The sequence below is a fragment of the Taeniopygia guttata genome, chromosome 2, assembly GCF_048771995.1.
Source record: "Taeniopygia guttata chromosome 2, bTaeGut7.mat, whole genome shotgun sequence".
Lineage (NCBI taxonomy): Eukaryota > Metazoa > Chordata > Aves > Passeriformes > Estrildidae > Taeniopygia > Taeniopygia guttata.
In genome coordinates this window covers 46,554,869-46,567,917 of record NC_133026.1, presented here as the reverse complement: position 1 = coordinate 46,567,917, position 13,049 = coordinate 46,554,869, and the positions used below count along the sequence as shown (strand labels likewise).

Below are 13,049 nucleotides of genomic sequence, written 5' to 3'. Positions count from 1 at the left end.
GTGGGGTCTGTCAGAGCAACTCTGGCACCTTTAAGTAACTAAATGTTCTACAGATGTGGAGCGAGTTGCAGACAAGGAATAAGAAACCTACTGGAGACAGATGAAATTGCCTAAATCTCTCTCCCAGAGACAAAGGAGGACAGTGCGAGTGTTTTCCAGACTAATGGGAAAACTCAGCTTTACAACTGAAGATGTGGAGAATAGAAAAAGGTAGTAAAATGCCATCTTTTGCACAGTAAGAAAGCAGCATAGAAAATAAGATGAATTATTTATTTCTGTATTTAAGCACTTGGAAGGGATGCAGACAAAAGCAGTGTGAGGCCATTTAAACTGGAGAATTCTCATATGAGGAAAGGCATCACAATCATGTCCAGAGGAAAAACCATAAGAACAACTTTTAAATGTTACATAGTACAATAATGAATGAAACAAAAAGCTGTTTCTTTGAAAATAAATGGAAAATGACTTTATTTCAGTCCAGAGTCCTACATTAACTCATGCATATGCCTAATTTAGACGGATGGGATAATTCATGTGGTGACCCCAGTGAACATTATGTAAATTTTGGTGGGATTGAGTCATACTAAATTTGCAAATCAAAGTACTGCTGAGAAATGTTATCTGATTTCCAGGTATTAAGTCTAAAAACTCCATTAATTGTTCAAAAGTAGGTAGTGAGTGTACATTTATTAGATGAAAAAGCTGAAATCCACAATCTATGAAGCTTAAAAAAACCAGTCCAATTTTAGGAAAGTTATTACATGCCCATGGGAATATCGTCTTGCTCTTATATACAGCCTATCCAAAGTCACTGCAGTAAAGGCTGCTGCAGATTCATAGTTTTAATTAAGCAGTAGCAAAATTTAGACATAGAATCTAAATAATAGAACTTCACGGTAATAAAAAGAGATACCTTATTTATTTTCCTGAGAACATAAAGCCCCATGATTTTATATGTTTCCTACTTAGGAAAATGTATTTTTGTAATACAGGCAATTATAAATAAATTTTATTCAGTTCTTGCTTTACAGGGAACAAACTCATTGCAAAAGATCATAATAATAAAAGCCCCTTTTTGAACTGAGTCCACTTAAGTAAGAAGAATTTTTTCACTGAGAGGTAACAAACTCAGTTGCCATACAGCTGGTTAGAGTGCATTTTTAATACAAACACTTCAAGCTACCTTGAAGTGTAAAATAAACATTGAAATTCATACTACCTCCCCTCCCCACACCTGTATGAGCAATTTTTCCTTACACTTGAGAACAGTGTGGTGGGAAGATGCTCAGAGGGCCGGGGAAAGGGGATGCCCAGGTGCTTGGGTGCTCAGCAGCAAGGTTCTGCCTGACCATTGGTCCCCTGTGAAATCTACAATGAGTTCACAAGACTGGACCATCAACAGATTTTTTTTTTTTTTCTAAATTTAATTCAAGTTTTGTGGTTTTGCTTGGGTCTTTTTCCAGCTCTGAGTTTGTGCAAAGATGTGTGTGGCTCCCTGCATGATTTAAGTGAGAGGGATGATTTACAGTGGTACAGGATAGGGAAATGCTGGCATGTGGGTGGTGAGAAAGATCTGTGCCCTTCATGGCAGCTCCCCATAGGATCCTGAAGAGGCTGCTCAGGGCCTTTGCCACAGAAGTGTGGAAGGACCTGCCTGGGGTGCACCATGGGTTTTGGGAAGAGCTTGTGAACCATTCACCAGTAGCCCAGAAATAAATAGGTGTCCAGATGTGTCATGTGTGAGTCCTGCTGGAGCACTGGGGTGCCACTGGTGTGCCAAGGTAGGACAGCAGGGAAATATCACACCGGAAGGGGAGGAAGAGATACAGGGACAGTGCTGCTGGTGTGAGCCGAGAAACTGGGTGAGGTGATGTGGCAGGCAGTATCCCAGCCATCCATTCCTGTCTTCTCTGGCTATGACTTTGTAAGTGGCTCCGTATGAAACCCAGATATAATTACATAGAGTGACAATGGTGTTTTCTCATTGGAAAAGTGCCTGTGTTTTCATTTTAGCTGGAGACCTTGCTTTGTAATTGCTTGTAAACACACTATCAGTTATAAGAGCCAGATGGTGCAGTAGATGGCTTTTAGTGACTCCTGAAAAATAGAGAAGATTCTGACTAGAAACCATTTACAATTATTTTTTCTGTTTGGAGCACATAGATTACAGATTACAGAGGGTCAAGATGAAGCCTCACAACAGAGGTATGCAAACCCCTCATACTGACCTTGGCACTGGCAGTGTGCACTTAATGAGGCTGCAGTGCCCACCCAAAACACATGTGTTATAAGGTGCACAAGAGCACAAGGTGCAGGCTCCTGCCAGTATGTGTCCATCCACTTCATAGGGCTTGTGGGGGACCTATGTTTTCCTCTGTACAGGTGCCAGTGTGGCTTTGCAGAACATTGTTTGTGCTAGATGCATTCTGGTTTTGACAGGACCTGCATCTGCTGCCCTCCATCGCTCCTTTCCCGGAAAGTCCCCCCCAGCCTTTGAGTTCTTCTTTCCCTACAAAAAAAACCAAATAATGGTCAGAATTAAAGGAGTCAAAAATAGTTAATAATTTAAGGGACTGGGTTTATGTGTCCCCTCCCTTCCTCGGGGTAGTCAGAGTGACAGTAAAGGAGCAATACTCAGAAGGAGGGCAGAGGCTGTTGCTGAAGAAGCAGTAGATGAGGGGGTTGACAGCACTGTTCAAGGCTGGCAGGTTCTGAATAATCACAGATGCGTAGAAGCGCTCTTTGGTCTCAGGGAGTATGTTGAAGTTATCCAGGATATCAAAAAGAAAGTAAGGGCTCCAGCAGAGAATAAATGCTGCAGACAAGACAGAGAGAGGAAGAGCTTGACATTGGATTTAGCAATTTAGGGAGGTAATTACACACTTATGGAGCAACTGTCATAACACACAAATATTTGTTCATGCAAAAAAAAAAAAAACAAAAACCCTCTCCCCATTCAGGATCTTATTTAAGAGAATAGTTATTAGATTGTGCTTTTATTTGTCATTACTTTTATTTTAATGCCCATAAAATATATTACGTGTGTTTCTGTAAGTGTTTAGAGTGCTCCCTCTAGACATATTGGGACACTTCTGAACACTACACAACACATAAAGGGTAAATAGGTAGCCAGTTAAAGCATCATCAGTTATAGTGAAGTGCTCTTTTAATGGTCCCCAGAGTGAGCAGCCAATTTAAATGTACACACAGCCAAAGTGCTATTCCGTGACAGCGCTGCCTGTCACAGCCACCTATTAAAATAAGGTTCTTAGGCACCTGGGAGCAAGGAATGACACCCTTTCACAATGCATTATGGCAAACCAACATGTCACTTGGTATGCTGGATGGAAATGCTGTGTACATGGAGTGTGCAGGAAGATTCTTCTAATTTCCTGTACTGCCATTTGGGAGATGAATTTGAGGAGGGGAAAAGAGAGCTGTACTGCTCATAGTTTCTGCTTTTATTCAGAGGTGGCAGGGAAAACAAGTTAGACACAGATTTGGCTTTATTTGCAGGCATAGCGAATAAATCTGTCTCTCAGAAATTTCTATGTCATCTCTTCTCACAAAGGCTTTTGATTCAGCAATTGCATAGAAATGCTGGGACAGGCAGTTCATTCAATTAAGCTATATGTTTGCCTGGGTTGCAAACATACAGGTAGTTGTGAAATCAGATACATGATCACATCCTGACCCAGATGAGATAGCAGAGTAACCCTGTGCCTGTTTTCTTATCACATAAATCAGAATTTCTTTGCTGGCAGTTAGCTGAGTGCTCACTAAAAGTGCAAGGAAGAGGTAAACTCCCTTCCTGTTTTCTAGAACAAACAAACAGGAGGTGTCTATTCACAGATATATGCAAAATAGCAATACACAGTACCAGAGTGTGGAGCATAGCACTCACTCTGCAGAACTTTTAAGTGGCTTTAAAAAAATCCATGGATGTTAGGTGTCAATCTGTTTGCACATCAAGAGGTGCTGGGTGCCTAATATTATCAAGGTCTGCTGAAATACTTGAGCATCCATGTGAGCTCTCAGCAGCTGATGGCCTTGAAATAGTAGTTGTGTCTGCCAAAATCTTTCTCTGATTGCCACGCAGAAAAGTTCAGACACAGAGAAGTTGTTCTTGGGCTTATGAAAAGTATGAATCACGCTGGCTTCTCTCATGTCTGCAGATGCTGCCACTAGACAGTGAGCTAAGCTACTCAAGTGGCTGTTATCACAATATTCTTCAATCTGAATTTTGCACAGTGTTGGAAAGAGAAGCAATCTCTTTTCCAGTGTCAAGGGATGACTGTCAGCCCTTTGGTTGACTGCTTTAGATCCTTTCCTGCTTGTCTCTGGCAGCTAATCACAAGCTCTGTGTGATGCTGTCTTTGTTTATTGCATCAACCTCCTAATTGCATCAGAATAATGTAATTTCCCTAGGAGACAGAGAAGTCATCTGCTGCCCAGTTGGGAAAGGAGAGCTCATTCTTTCCATCTCAGCAGGCAACAACACTGTGACATCAAATACAACTGCTGCACATCTCACCTTTCTTCTCTCCTTGCACCACCCCAGCAGCTCACAGGCCATACAGTGTCTCTAAGCCTAAAAGACAACTCACTTGCCAAATCTTTTGGCAGTCTGTATAGGAAAGAGATGACCTCTTCCTTTGTTCCTTTTAGACATTGTCTCTTTACTTTCTTTATGCACACGAGGGGCTGCATATCTAATTTAATTCAAGGGTTATATCAGATACATAAAATAGAAACATATCAGCCAGAAAAAAAGGGGAAGAACAATATCAGAAGGCAAGTCAGGTATCTGAGTAAAGCTTCTTCTACTTTGCCTGCTGATGATAGAGGTTGCTGAGGAAAAACAGCTTCCTAATGTCAGCATCCTCCCTAGCTACCAGCTCTGGGGCTTTTCACTTACCAAGGATGATTACAATGCTGTACTTGATCGCTTTCACCTTTGCCCTGGATATGAACCCACGACTGGTGTAGCCACGGGAGGTTTTGCCACCTGGGAAAAGAACAGTTCAGCTAGTGAAAGAATAGGACTGGTGTGTGGATGTGTCAGTGTGTACCTTGACAGGCAGGACAGGAATACACAATCTCATCTTTCCCTGGTGTCAGTTAGGACCTCAGTAGTTCCTGAAATTTGGACACTTGCAAGTCTGCTCAAGTTGGACAATCAAAACCTGAGCCACCCAAAATAAAAAGAGAAAAAGTAAGCAGAGTAGATCTCCCCGGAGCATTGAGGCTTGTGTAGTCTTGGGATGGAAAATATTCCGATCATTTTATAGCTTTCTGTGGCCAGGAATTTCTGATCTTGAGCAAAATTCAGACTTGCAAGGACATGTGAAGACACAGAAAAAGTGTTGCTGAGTATATGCTAGAAAAAACCTATTCTGGAAATGGTCTAAGTTCTAGGAACAGGAATTAAAACTTCTAGACTAAGTAGTTTTTACTTTTTATTCATTTTCTCACAGATGTTTCCTATTATGTCTCTAAAGATAATTTAGTGTCAAAGTAAAGAAGGTAAATAATATAGAAATGAGTTATGAATGAACAAATACAGAAATCCCATTCCCAAGGCAGTGATGGGGGCCCAACATCACATGTGCATGTCCAAGACTCCCAGATATATGAGGATCAGCTGGAATTGAATAATGAAGCTGGAGTCACAGGTATGCTGACACTCACCAGGGCAGCTGGATATGATGGCAGCCTGAGCTTTGCTCTTCATCCAGATGGTTCGAATCACAATTGAGTATATGACGCTGCAGAAGGGGAAAAGTTGCTGGTATTAGGCACAATAAATTTAACAGACATCTCGGTCATTTGTGCTCTAAGAATACACTTGTCTATGTGTAAGGAGTTCACAGAGGCAGTGGGACTGCATAGGAATAATAATAGTAAATGACAACAATAATAATAATAATAAATATGACATGACTCTCCCACAGTATTTTTTCAGAAGGAGATCTGAATACTTTTCACCATGGAAGTCCCTGTGGTTGTCCTGGCTTTGTGGATGTCAAATCTGAGGCTCAGAGGAATGCAGTGATTCGGCCAAAAATCTTTCAGGCAAGAGCTCATTGGTGATTTTGAGCCAGCCAATGCCAAATCCATCTGAGTATCATCCCTGGAACACTAGCTCTCATGAGGGAAGCAAGGGAGGGACCTGGTTTTACTGTATGTACACTTCAATTTTGCTGTTACTTTTTGGGTTTGAAGCTGGTGAACAAAATTTCACCCTGGGGAATTTGATAAGGGCAAGATCCATGAGAAATGCAAATAAATACAGCAGTGCTCAGTTTTGGGTCTCAGGGTCCTGTGGTAGAAATCAAGGAGGACTGAAGTATTAGATAAATAGGAACAGTTAGATAATTCAAAACCAGATCCACCACAATTTGCATATTTAAAGAGGTTTATATACCTTCAACAGGAAAGATGAAAAGTGCCCTAGTACACAGTGACCTTGGATAGTTATGGACTTTCCCTGTGCAAGAGCCTATCCGGACTTCTACTGATTTAATATAGAATGGATAAAAATAATTCCTTCAAAAAGAAGCATTGTTTAAACCCATGTCCTGCTTGAGGATGTTAATTGTCAGAAACCTTAGTGGTCCTCATGTGAAAAAAGTGCAAAGTAGGACATAACTTCAGGGTGTTTTATAGAGGCAAAAATGTGTCTTACTGTTAGGTGGCTTATTTTTGTTATGACAAGTGGCATTATACTTATTAGTCCTTTCAGACTGATACACAAGTCTTTCCTACAGCACCCTCAATTGCTAGACATGCCTGCAAAGGCAGAATTTGTGCTCAAAAAACGATGAAGGTTTGGAGGTTTTCCTTTCTGTGGCAGTTTGAGCCATCTGGTTTCCAGGCTCAGCAGGTGAGAGCAGTAAATTCAAGGTGCAGTCTGGGCTCCGCAGCGGAGCAGTAGCGTCCTTGCCCAGTGAGAGGTTTGCTCACATCTGCCGTGGACTACAATTTGCTCTACTTAATCCCTTCAAAAGTCCAGCTTGGCTCCCAGCTGATTTGAACATTTTCCTTTTATCTCCTAGCTTTTCAAGAGCCTGTTTATTTAACAGCTCATACACTTGAAACTTGAGAGTTTCTTTGTACTTTTTGCAGACAATAGTGGAAAATTCACGTACCATTTCTCCTTTGATTGTTCCAATGAATCAGAATGTATTATAATGATAATTGTTGTAATCTCAAAGATGCTACCATCTCACTCTTAAAAGTTCTGTTTCTATTTTCTTCCTAGCCTGCTGTCTCTAGCCTGGTCTCTTTATTTGCAATTGAAACAATGTCCTCCTCTCTGAAGCAGATTTTCCTTTGTCCGGCACTTAGCATCCAGAGTTTCTTAAGCATCAGGACACAGGAGTCTAACTCTGTAGTCAAAATATTCAGACTCCCTACTTTTGGCCAAATGCCGTAAGGATTGAATTATGAACCCAGACTTCTCACTTGCTTTCCCTTTGCCCCCAGAATTCCTGTCCTCTTGGCTGCAGAGTCTGGTAGGGGCATGTCTTTTGCCAGATACAGTTACATCATCTGTCTTCTCATTGGCATTTCACCTGTAAGTGAAATGTAATCACTCATACATGCTGATTCATTTGAATCCTTAATTTTTAGAACTCCAGAGGAAAGTTGAATTCTTGTTTTCATCCAACAGCTTATAAAGTGCTGCCAACATAGGGGATCTGTGTCGGGGTTTTTGCTTCTGTTTATCGTTCTTTTTTCTGTAGCTGAAGCCAGTGGGAGCCTTCCTTATCAGGAGTGAACCAGAGGTGGTGTAAAACTGGTCAGAGTGGGTGTCAGGAAAGTTTACATGCTAGGTAAACTTCTGAGCAACTCTTGTGCCAGCCACAATAATTAATTTACAATTTGATCTCTCTGGGACTCCAGTTTGTAGTAGTGCCAAACCTCTTTTCTTTTTTTTTTTTTTTTTTCCCAGCAATGTTGACATAGAGCTGAGAAACTAGACTTTCCAGAAATATGTTACCTAAAGCATAAGGTCACAACAGGCAACTGCATGTGTGTTTCAAAGCCACAGAAGTAAAAAGAGGGCTCTTATGGAAGAGAAGTTTTTTTTTTTTAATGAGAGAAAATCCGCTTTTTACAGAATATATTTGTCACTCCTTTCTTTCTTGTGAAAGGTGGCTGGAGGAGGATGCAGAGGTTGGTCAAATCTCAAAGAAATTCTCACTTGGAAAATGGAGTGGCAGATGAGCAAGGAGTAGCAGGAAAGAGACAACAAACTGGTATTCAGAGGAGTGTTTGGAAATAGTCTACAGCATTCCAACCATATCTTAATTTCTGTTTCCTTCCTCTGGTCACTGGACTGCTCAGCCTTCACTGCCAGGAAATAAAAGCATATGGTACACCTTGCCACAAAGGTCTTCTTTTAACCCATGTAACACACCTGCGTGGTCCTTGCCCTCGTCCCCACTGGGAGATGGGATGTGCAGCTCTTGAGGTCCAGGTGTTGTCAGGCTTCTTTGTGTCTGTCTAAGTGCACAGCACACTGATCTTCCAGCCCAGGTTGTAGGTGAGGGACTAATGAAAAGGTACTAAGGTGGAAAAGTCAAACCTGGATGGAAAATTAATCCAAGCCATTCTGAAAAGCTCCCATTATGGGTGTGTCTTAGAAATGAAATTCTTTGCATCTCCAAAAACAATTTACCTTGATCCAAATTCTAAAGGATTAAGAGGCATGTCCATCATAGCCTGCTTTAGTTAATGGTGTTGTTCAATATGCCTCATTGGTAATTACAGCATTTTTTTATCCATGTAAATATGTAACTTTTGGTTAGTCATACAAATGCAACTGTGAATAATTGCACTCCATCTGTATTTTTAATTTATAGGCCACTTTTTTTTTTAAATAAAATGTCTTCTGGTAAATCTATGTACTGATATTAACAATCATAAGTGTTATTGATCTGCTCATTCTTTAAATGCAGATTTTTTAAAAATAATTGCACTATGATGGCATCCCACACAGCCTCAGTATTTTCTAGTAAAATGAGCCTTTACCATGGCAAAAGTGCACTTAAGCTCCCTGTTAATTACTTCTATTTATCATCCAGTATTGTCTATTTTTCCTTATACTTTATTTTTGCAAAGTGATGCAGCTGCTTTTTTTTTAATGGCAGCTAATTTACAATGCTATTTGTCTAGAGAGAAAAGTAACCTCATCTGAACAAACCAGTGCAGGCACATGTAATGGGGAAGTGAAGAGATGGACAGATATTAGAACATATGTACAAGATCCAGGGCTTTTATTTAGAAATGGAAATTGTAGGCAAAAAAGAATAGCCTCACTGAATCAAGTTCAAAAAATGACCTTTGGTATTTTTATTAATGGCATTTCCAGTCCCTTTATTTGATTTAATTCAGAGAAATACCTTTTATTTAATATATTTTTTATTTCTTTGCAATGCCTTGGATTTAATTCCATATTTTTCCTTTTAGCTGATTTTGAGGTTTTTTCCTCTTTTAATTATTTTTCAGCTGCTCCAAAGCAAATATTGTCTTTGGAGTTCAGATTTTAAACAGCAGATGGATATCTTTTTCCTCTGTGCTTCAAGAGGAGCTTTAGAATTTTTTTTTTAATATGAGTTTGCAATTATTTAAGGTAAATGTCTATATTTATAATATTAAAATATAAAAAATATATTTAGCAGTCATGAATAACAGCTAAAATCTCTGAATGTCTGGATATTCAAGTGCCAGAAAATAATTACATTTTGGCACAGGGTAGCAATGCAGAATAGAAACACAGTACCTCTTCTGTCTCCCCATCACAGGTTCTGAGGGGGCCAGGTGCAAATATTTCCGGGAGAGCAGTGTGTGATCTTGATTTGAGCCATATTTAACCTCTGTTCAACAGTGCCCCAGAGGTTTTCGACTACCACAGATACCATTTGAGCTTTGCTTGGTGTGTTTCAGAATAGGAGAAAAGACTTTGGTTATAGCTGATGATACTTGTCTCAGAAGAGGAGAGAACTAATTACTGCAGGTTCCCTAATTACTTTTTTTTAAAAATTTTCTGGGGTTTCATAGGTTGATAATATCAACTGCAGAAAAAGTGGTAGAATAATGTAAATAAGAGGGAACAGATCAAATTTTTAAGCACTGTATGGAAATACCTGACTCAGGATCTACGGCTCTTCCTGTACATATAATGTCCCTTATCCCCAGTTCCTGAGACAGTGGGGATAAGGGACATTTTAATATGAAAATAACAAATATTCGCCACTTTTTTCAGCTCTCAAAGATATCCACACACTTGGGTTAAAAATATCAATCATAGCTTTTCTTTTTTTTTTTTCATTATTCAGGTCTTGTTCATTGGTATTATAATCAGATAAAAAACAAAACTTGCTGAAAAACCACAAGCTCTTTGATAAATGATTGCCTTTCTCTAGTTGTGAAAAAGTGGTAGGAATAGACCTCAGAAGTATTAAGATCTCTCAGGCTGTTGCAGTTTTCTTCATAAATTACCTTTCTATATATACATTTTTTTAAAAAGCAGGGGCGAGGAGGAGAGAATCCTGTGTTCTTCTTGTTCATGTTTTGGCTTGGAATCTGTAGAGTTTGCTCACACCACATCTGGGAGTTTAGCTTGTCAGTGAAAGAGTTTTCCATGGTGAGCATAAGGTTATCAGCTAAATAATTCATTCCATGGGCTGCAGCATTATGAATAACACAACTCCTGTGAGTTAGGTGAAGGCTGTCAGGAATATGTGAGATCAGCTCCACAGAGAGAGCTGAGGGCTGGATGAGAGAAGCTAAAAAGATGATGGTGTCTGAACTGTAACAAGTGAAATCAGCTCAGCCAAAGCAGCATATCTAGTGTGGAATTAAGTCCTGCACCTGAAAAGTAAGATTTTATCCTTTGTATGCACTTCAGATGAACAGCACCAGAAAAAGTGCTGTCATCAGTGAACTGCTTTGCTCTAGAGGTTAGGTTTTCAGCAGATTCAGGCAGCAGAACTAATTAAGAATTAACTCTGCCAGCCAGTGTCCCACATTGCATCAGACACCTGCCATGCAGCTAAATCAGAGTGCTTCAGCAGAGAAAATGAAGCAGCTGCGCAAACAATATGAATTCTTGCAGAAAAGGTCTTTTTTTTTCTCTGTGTGCACTCTGCCTCGCTTCCTCACTAGTGTGGTGTATGACTTAGCTTCTGGCTTATATGTATTCATGGCTTCTTCTACTGATCCTTGACCTTTCAGTTACACATTTATAGATCTTCTCTCCATTTTTATGTTGTGGCTTTTTAAAATAACATCTTCGGCTAAAGGTCATTAAAGTAAAAAAAAATGCCCTCTGAAATTTATTAAATAACACCTTTCATTTAATAAATAATCTCTTGTCAGAGTAACACACACTGGAACATATGTGATCTCTCTCACTCTTATAAAGCAGCATCTCGTTTATCATCAAACCTCCTGTGCATCTGAAAGTATTGGGTAGAACAAAACTTTTAAAGAGAAACCAAGTCCCTGGGGGTGTTAACAGCCATTCCTGCTGTTCTTGAGCCACAGACTGCTTACCAGAGTATTTGTAGGCTGCAGCCACATCAGGTGGATTAGCTTTAAACTCCTGGACTGCCAATGATTTTTAAAGAAATAGATGTCACACCTTCAGGCTATGTTGCCAGATGTTTTACAGATACATCAGATGGGAACTTGCAACCTTCACTTTTGTGCTTGAGACTTTAAAAACTGTTCTAAAAAAATAGTCATTTCCGTCCAAATTGCATTTTTTTTATTATGTCTCTGCTGACCTTGCCATAATGCTAATCCTCTTTTTCTGTGGTTTTAGACAATCCTCTCTGTTCTGAAGAAAATAGTATCACTGACAACTAGAAATAAATACGCAGAAAATAAATCCTTCCCTGCACCACTCCCCTTCCTTCCTTCCAGTCCCAGACACTACTTTGGACCTGTCAAAAAATCGGACTTCTGCTAACAAGGACACAGGAGCATTTGTGTTAATAAACACTGAAACCAGGAATGTTTCTGGGCACGTGACAGACACTGCGCTGCCCCTGGCTCCAAAACCAGTGGTTTTAGTTCCTGTTCTGCCGTAAACTTCTTGTGTGAATGTTTCTTAAGGTTAAAGCCACAAAAATTTTAGAATATTTTATTCATGTCTCAGATGTCAGGGCAATCTCATGAAATGCCAGTTTCACTGCCTTTCTCCTTCCCCTCATGTCTTCGTCACCTTCTTGCTTCTGGGGATTTACTGTAAAGCAAGTCACAGAGCTGATCTGGTTTGAATATCTTTCTTTGGCAGGGAGGAGGGAAGCATAATGTCAACAGCTCTGAAATATTTATTGCTCTGTAGCTTGCCTTTTCTTGCCAAACAAGTATAGATGGTGTGTAAAAGGAGTGGATGGTCTGTAACAGAAACCACACAAATCTCTGTGTTAGAGTGTGAAGGAGATGTTTCACACACCTGTGGAACGACTGGTAATTGAGCAGGCTGTGGGGTTTTTTTCCTGAAACACTTAAGATGCTGGCTAGAATTTCCCAACTGCTACCTATTTGAGAAAGCTCATAAAAGAGCCCCTTTCACAGTAACAGCCAGATTCAAAATTTTCTAGTGCCTTTCTTTGCACTGTTAAATTGCTCTTTGTCTGTGCAGTATATGTTTATTGGTTTTGCTGCTACTGCTGAGCTGCAGATCTAGCCACATTTTTATTTACATATTCCCAAGAATATTTTTTGTATCTTGAAAACTAGGCTGGCTTTCAGAGACAGGAAAACATGCAGAGAAATGAGACCACCTAGGAAGGATAACTTGGGAGTAGTTTTTCCTTTCTTCTCATCCTGTCCTTTCTTTAAGAAGAACTTTCTTGATTTTTAAAATTTTTATTATATCTATTCAATCTGGTACAAAAAATGGAAGGTTAAGTGAACTGACATGTTATGAGCAATGTATAAAAATCATCCCTTTTCTCTAGGGAGCAGCACTGGTCCATTTTAAATCCATATCAAAGTCAGCTAGATGAGTTGAAGCACCATGTGATCTT

General features: G+C 39.8%; 1 protein-coding gene across 2 annotated transcripts in view; it reads right to left on the bottom strand.

Annotated features, from left to right (window-relative positions):
* Window positions 1–439: 439 nt before the first annotated feature.
* NPSR1 (neuropeptide S receptor 1) overlaps window positions 440–13,049 on the bottom strand; it is a 58,241-nt gene continuing 45,631 nt past the window's right edge. Inside the window, exons 6-9 of one of the 2 annotated variants that reach the window (XM_002197156.5) lie at window positions 5,692–5,768; window positions 4,919–5,008; window positions 2,635–2,815; window positions 440–2,509 (exon numbers count right to left, since the gene is read on the bottom strand). In XM_002197156.5, coding sequence (XP_002197192.1) covers window positions 2,416–2,509; window positions 2,635–2,815; window positions 4,919–5,008; window positions 5,692–5,768 — 442 coding nt within the window. In that variant the 3' untranslated portion in view covers window positions 440–2,415. The remainder of the gene's footprint in view (window positions 2,510–2,634; window positions 2,816–4,918; window positions 5,009–5,691; window positions 5,769–13,049) is intronic. The other variant, XM_072925840.1, reaches the window with a different exon arrangement.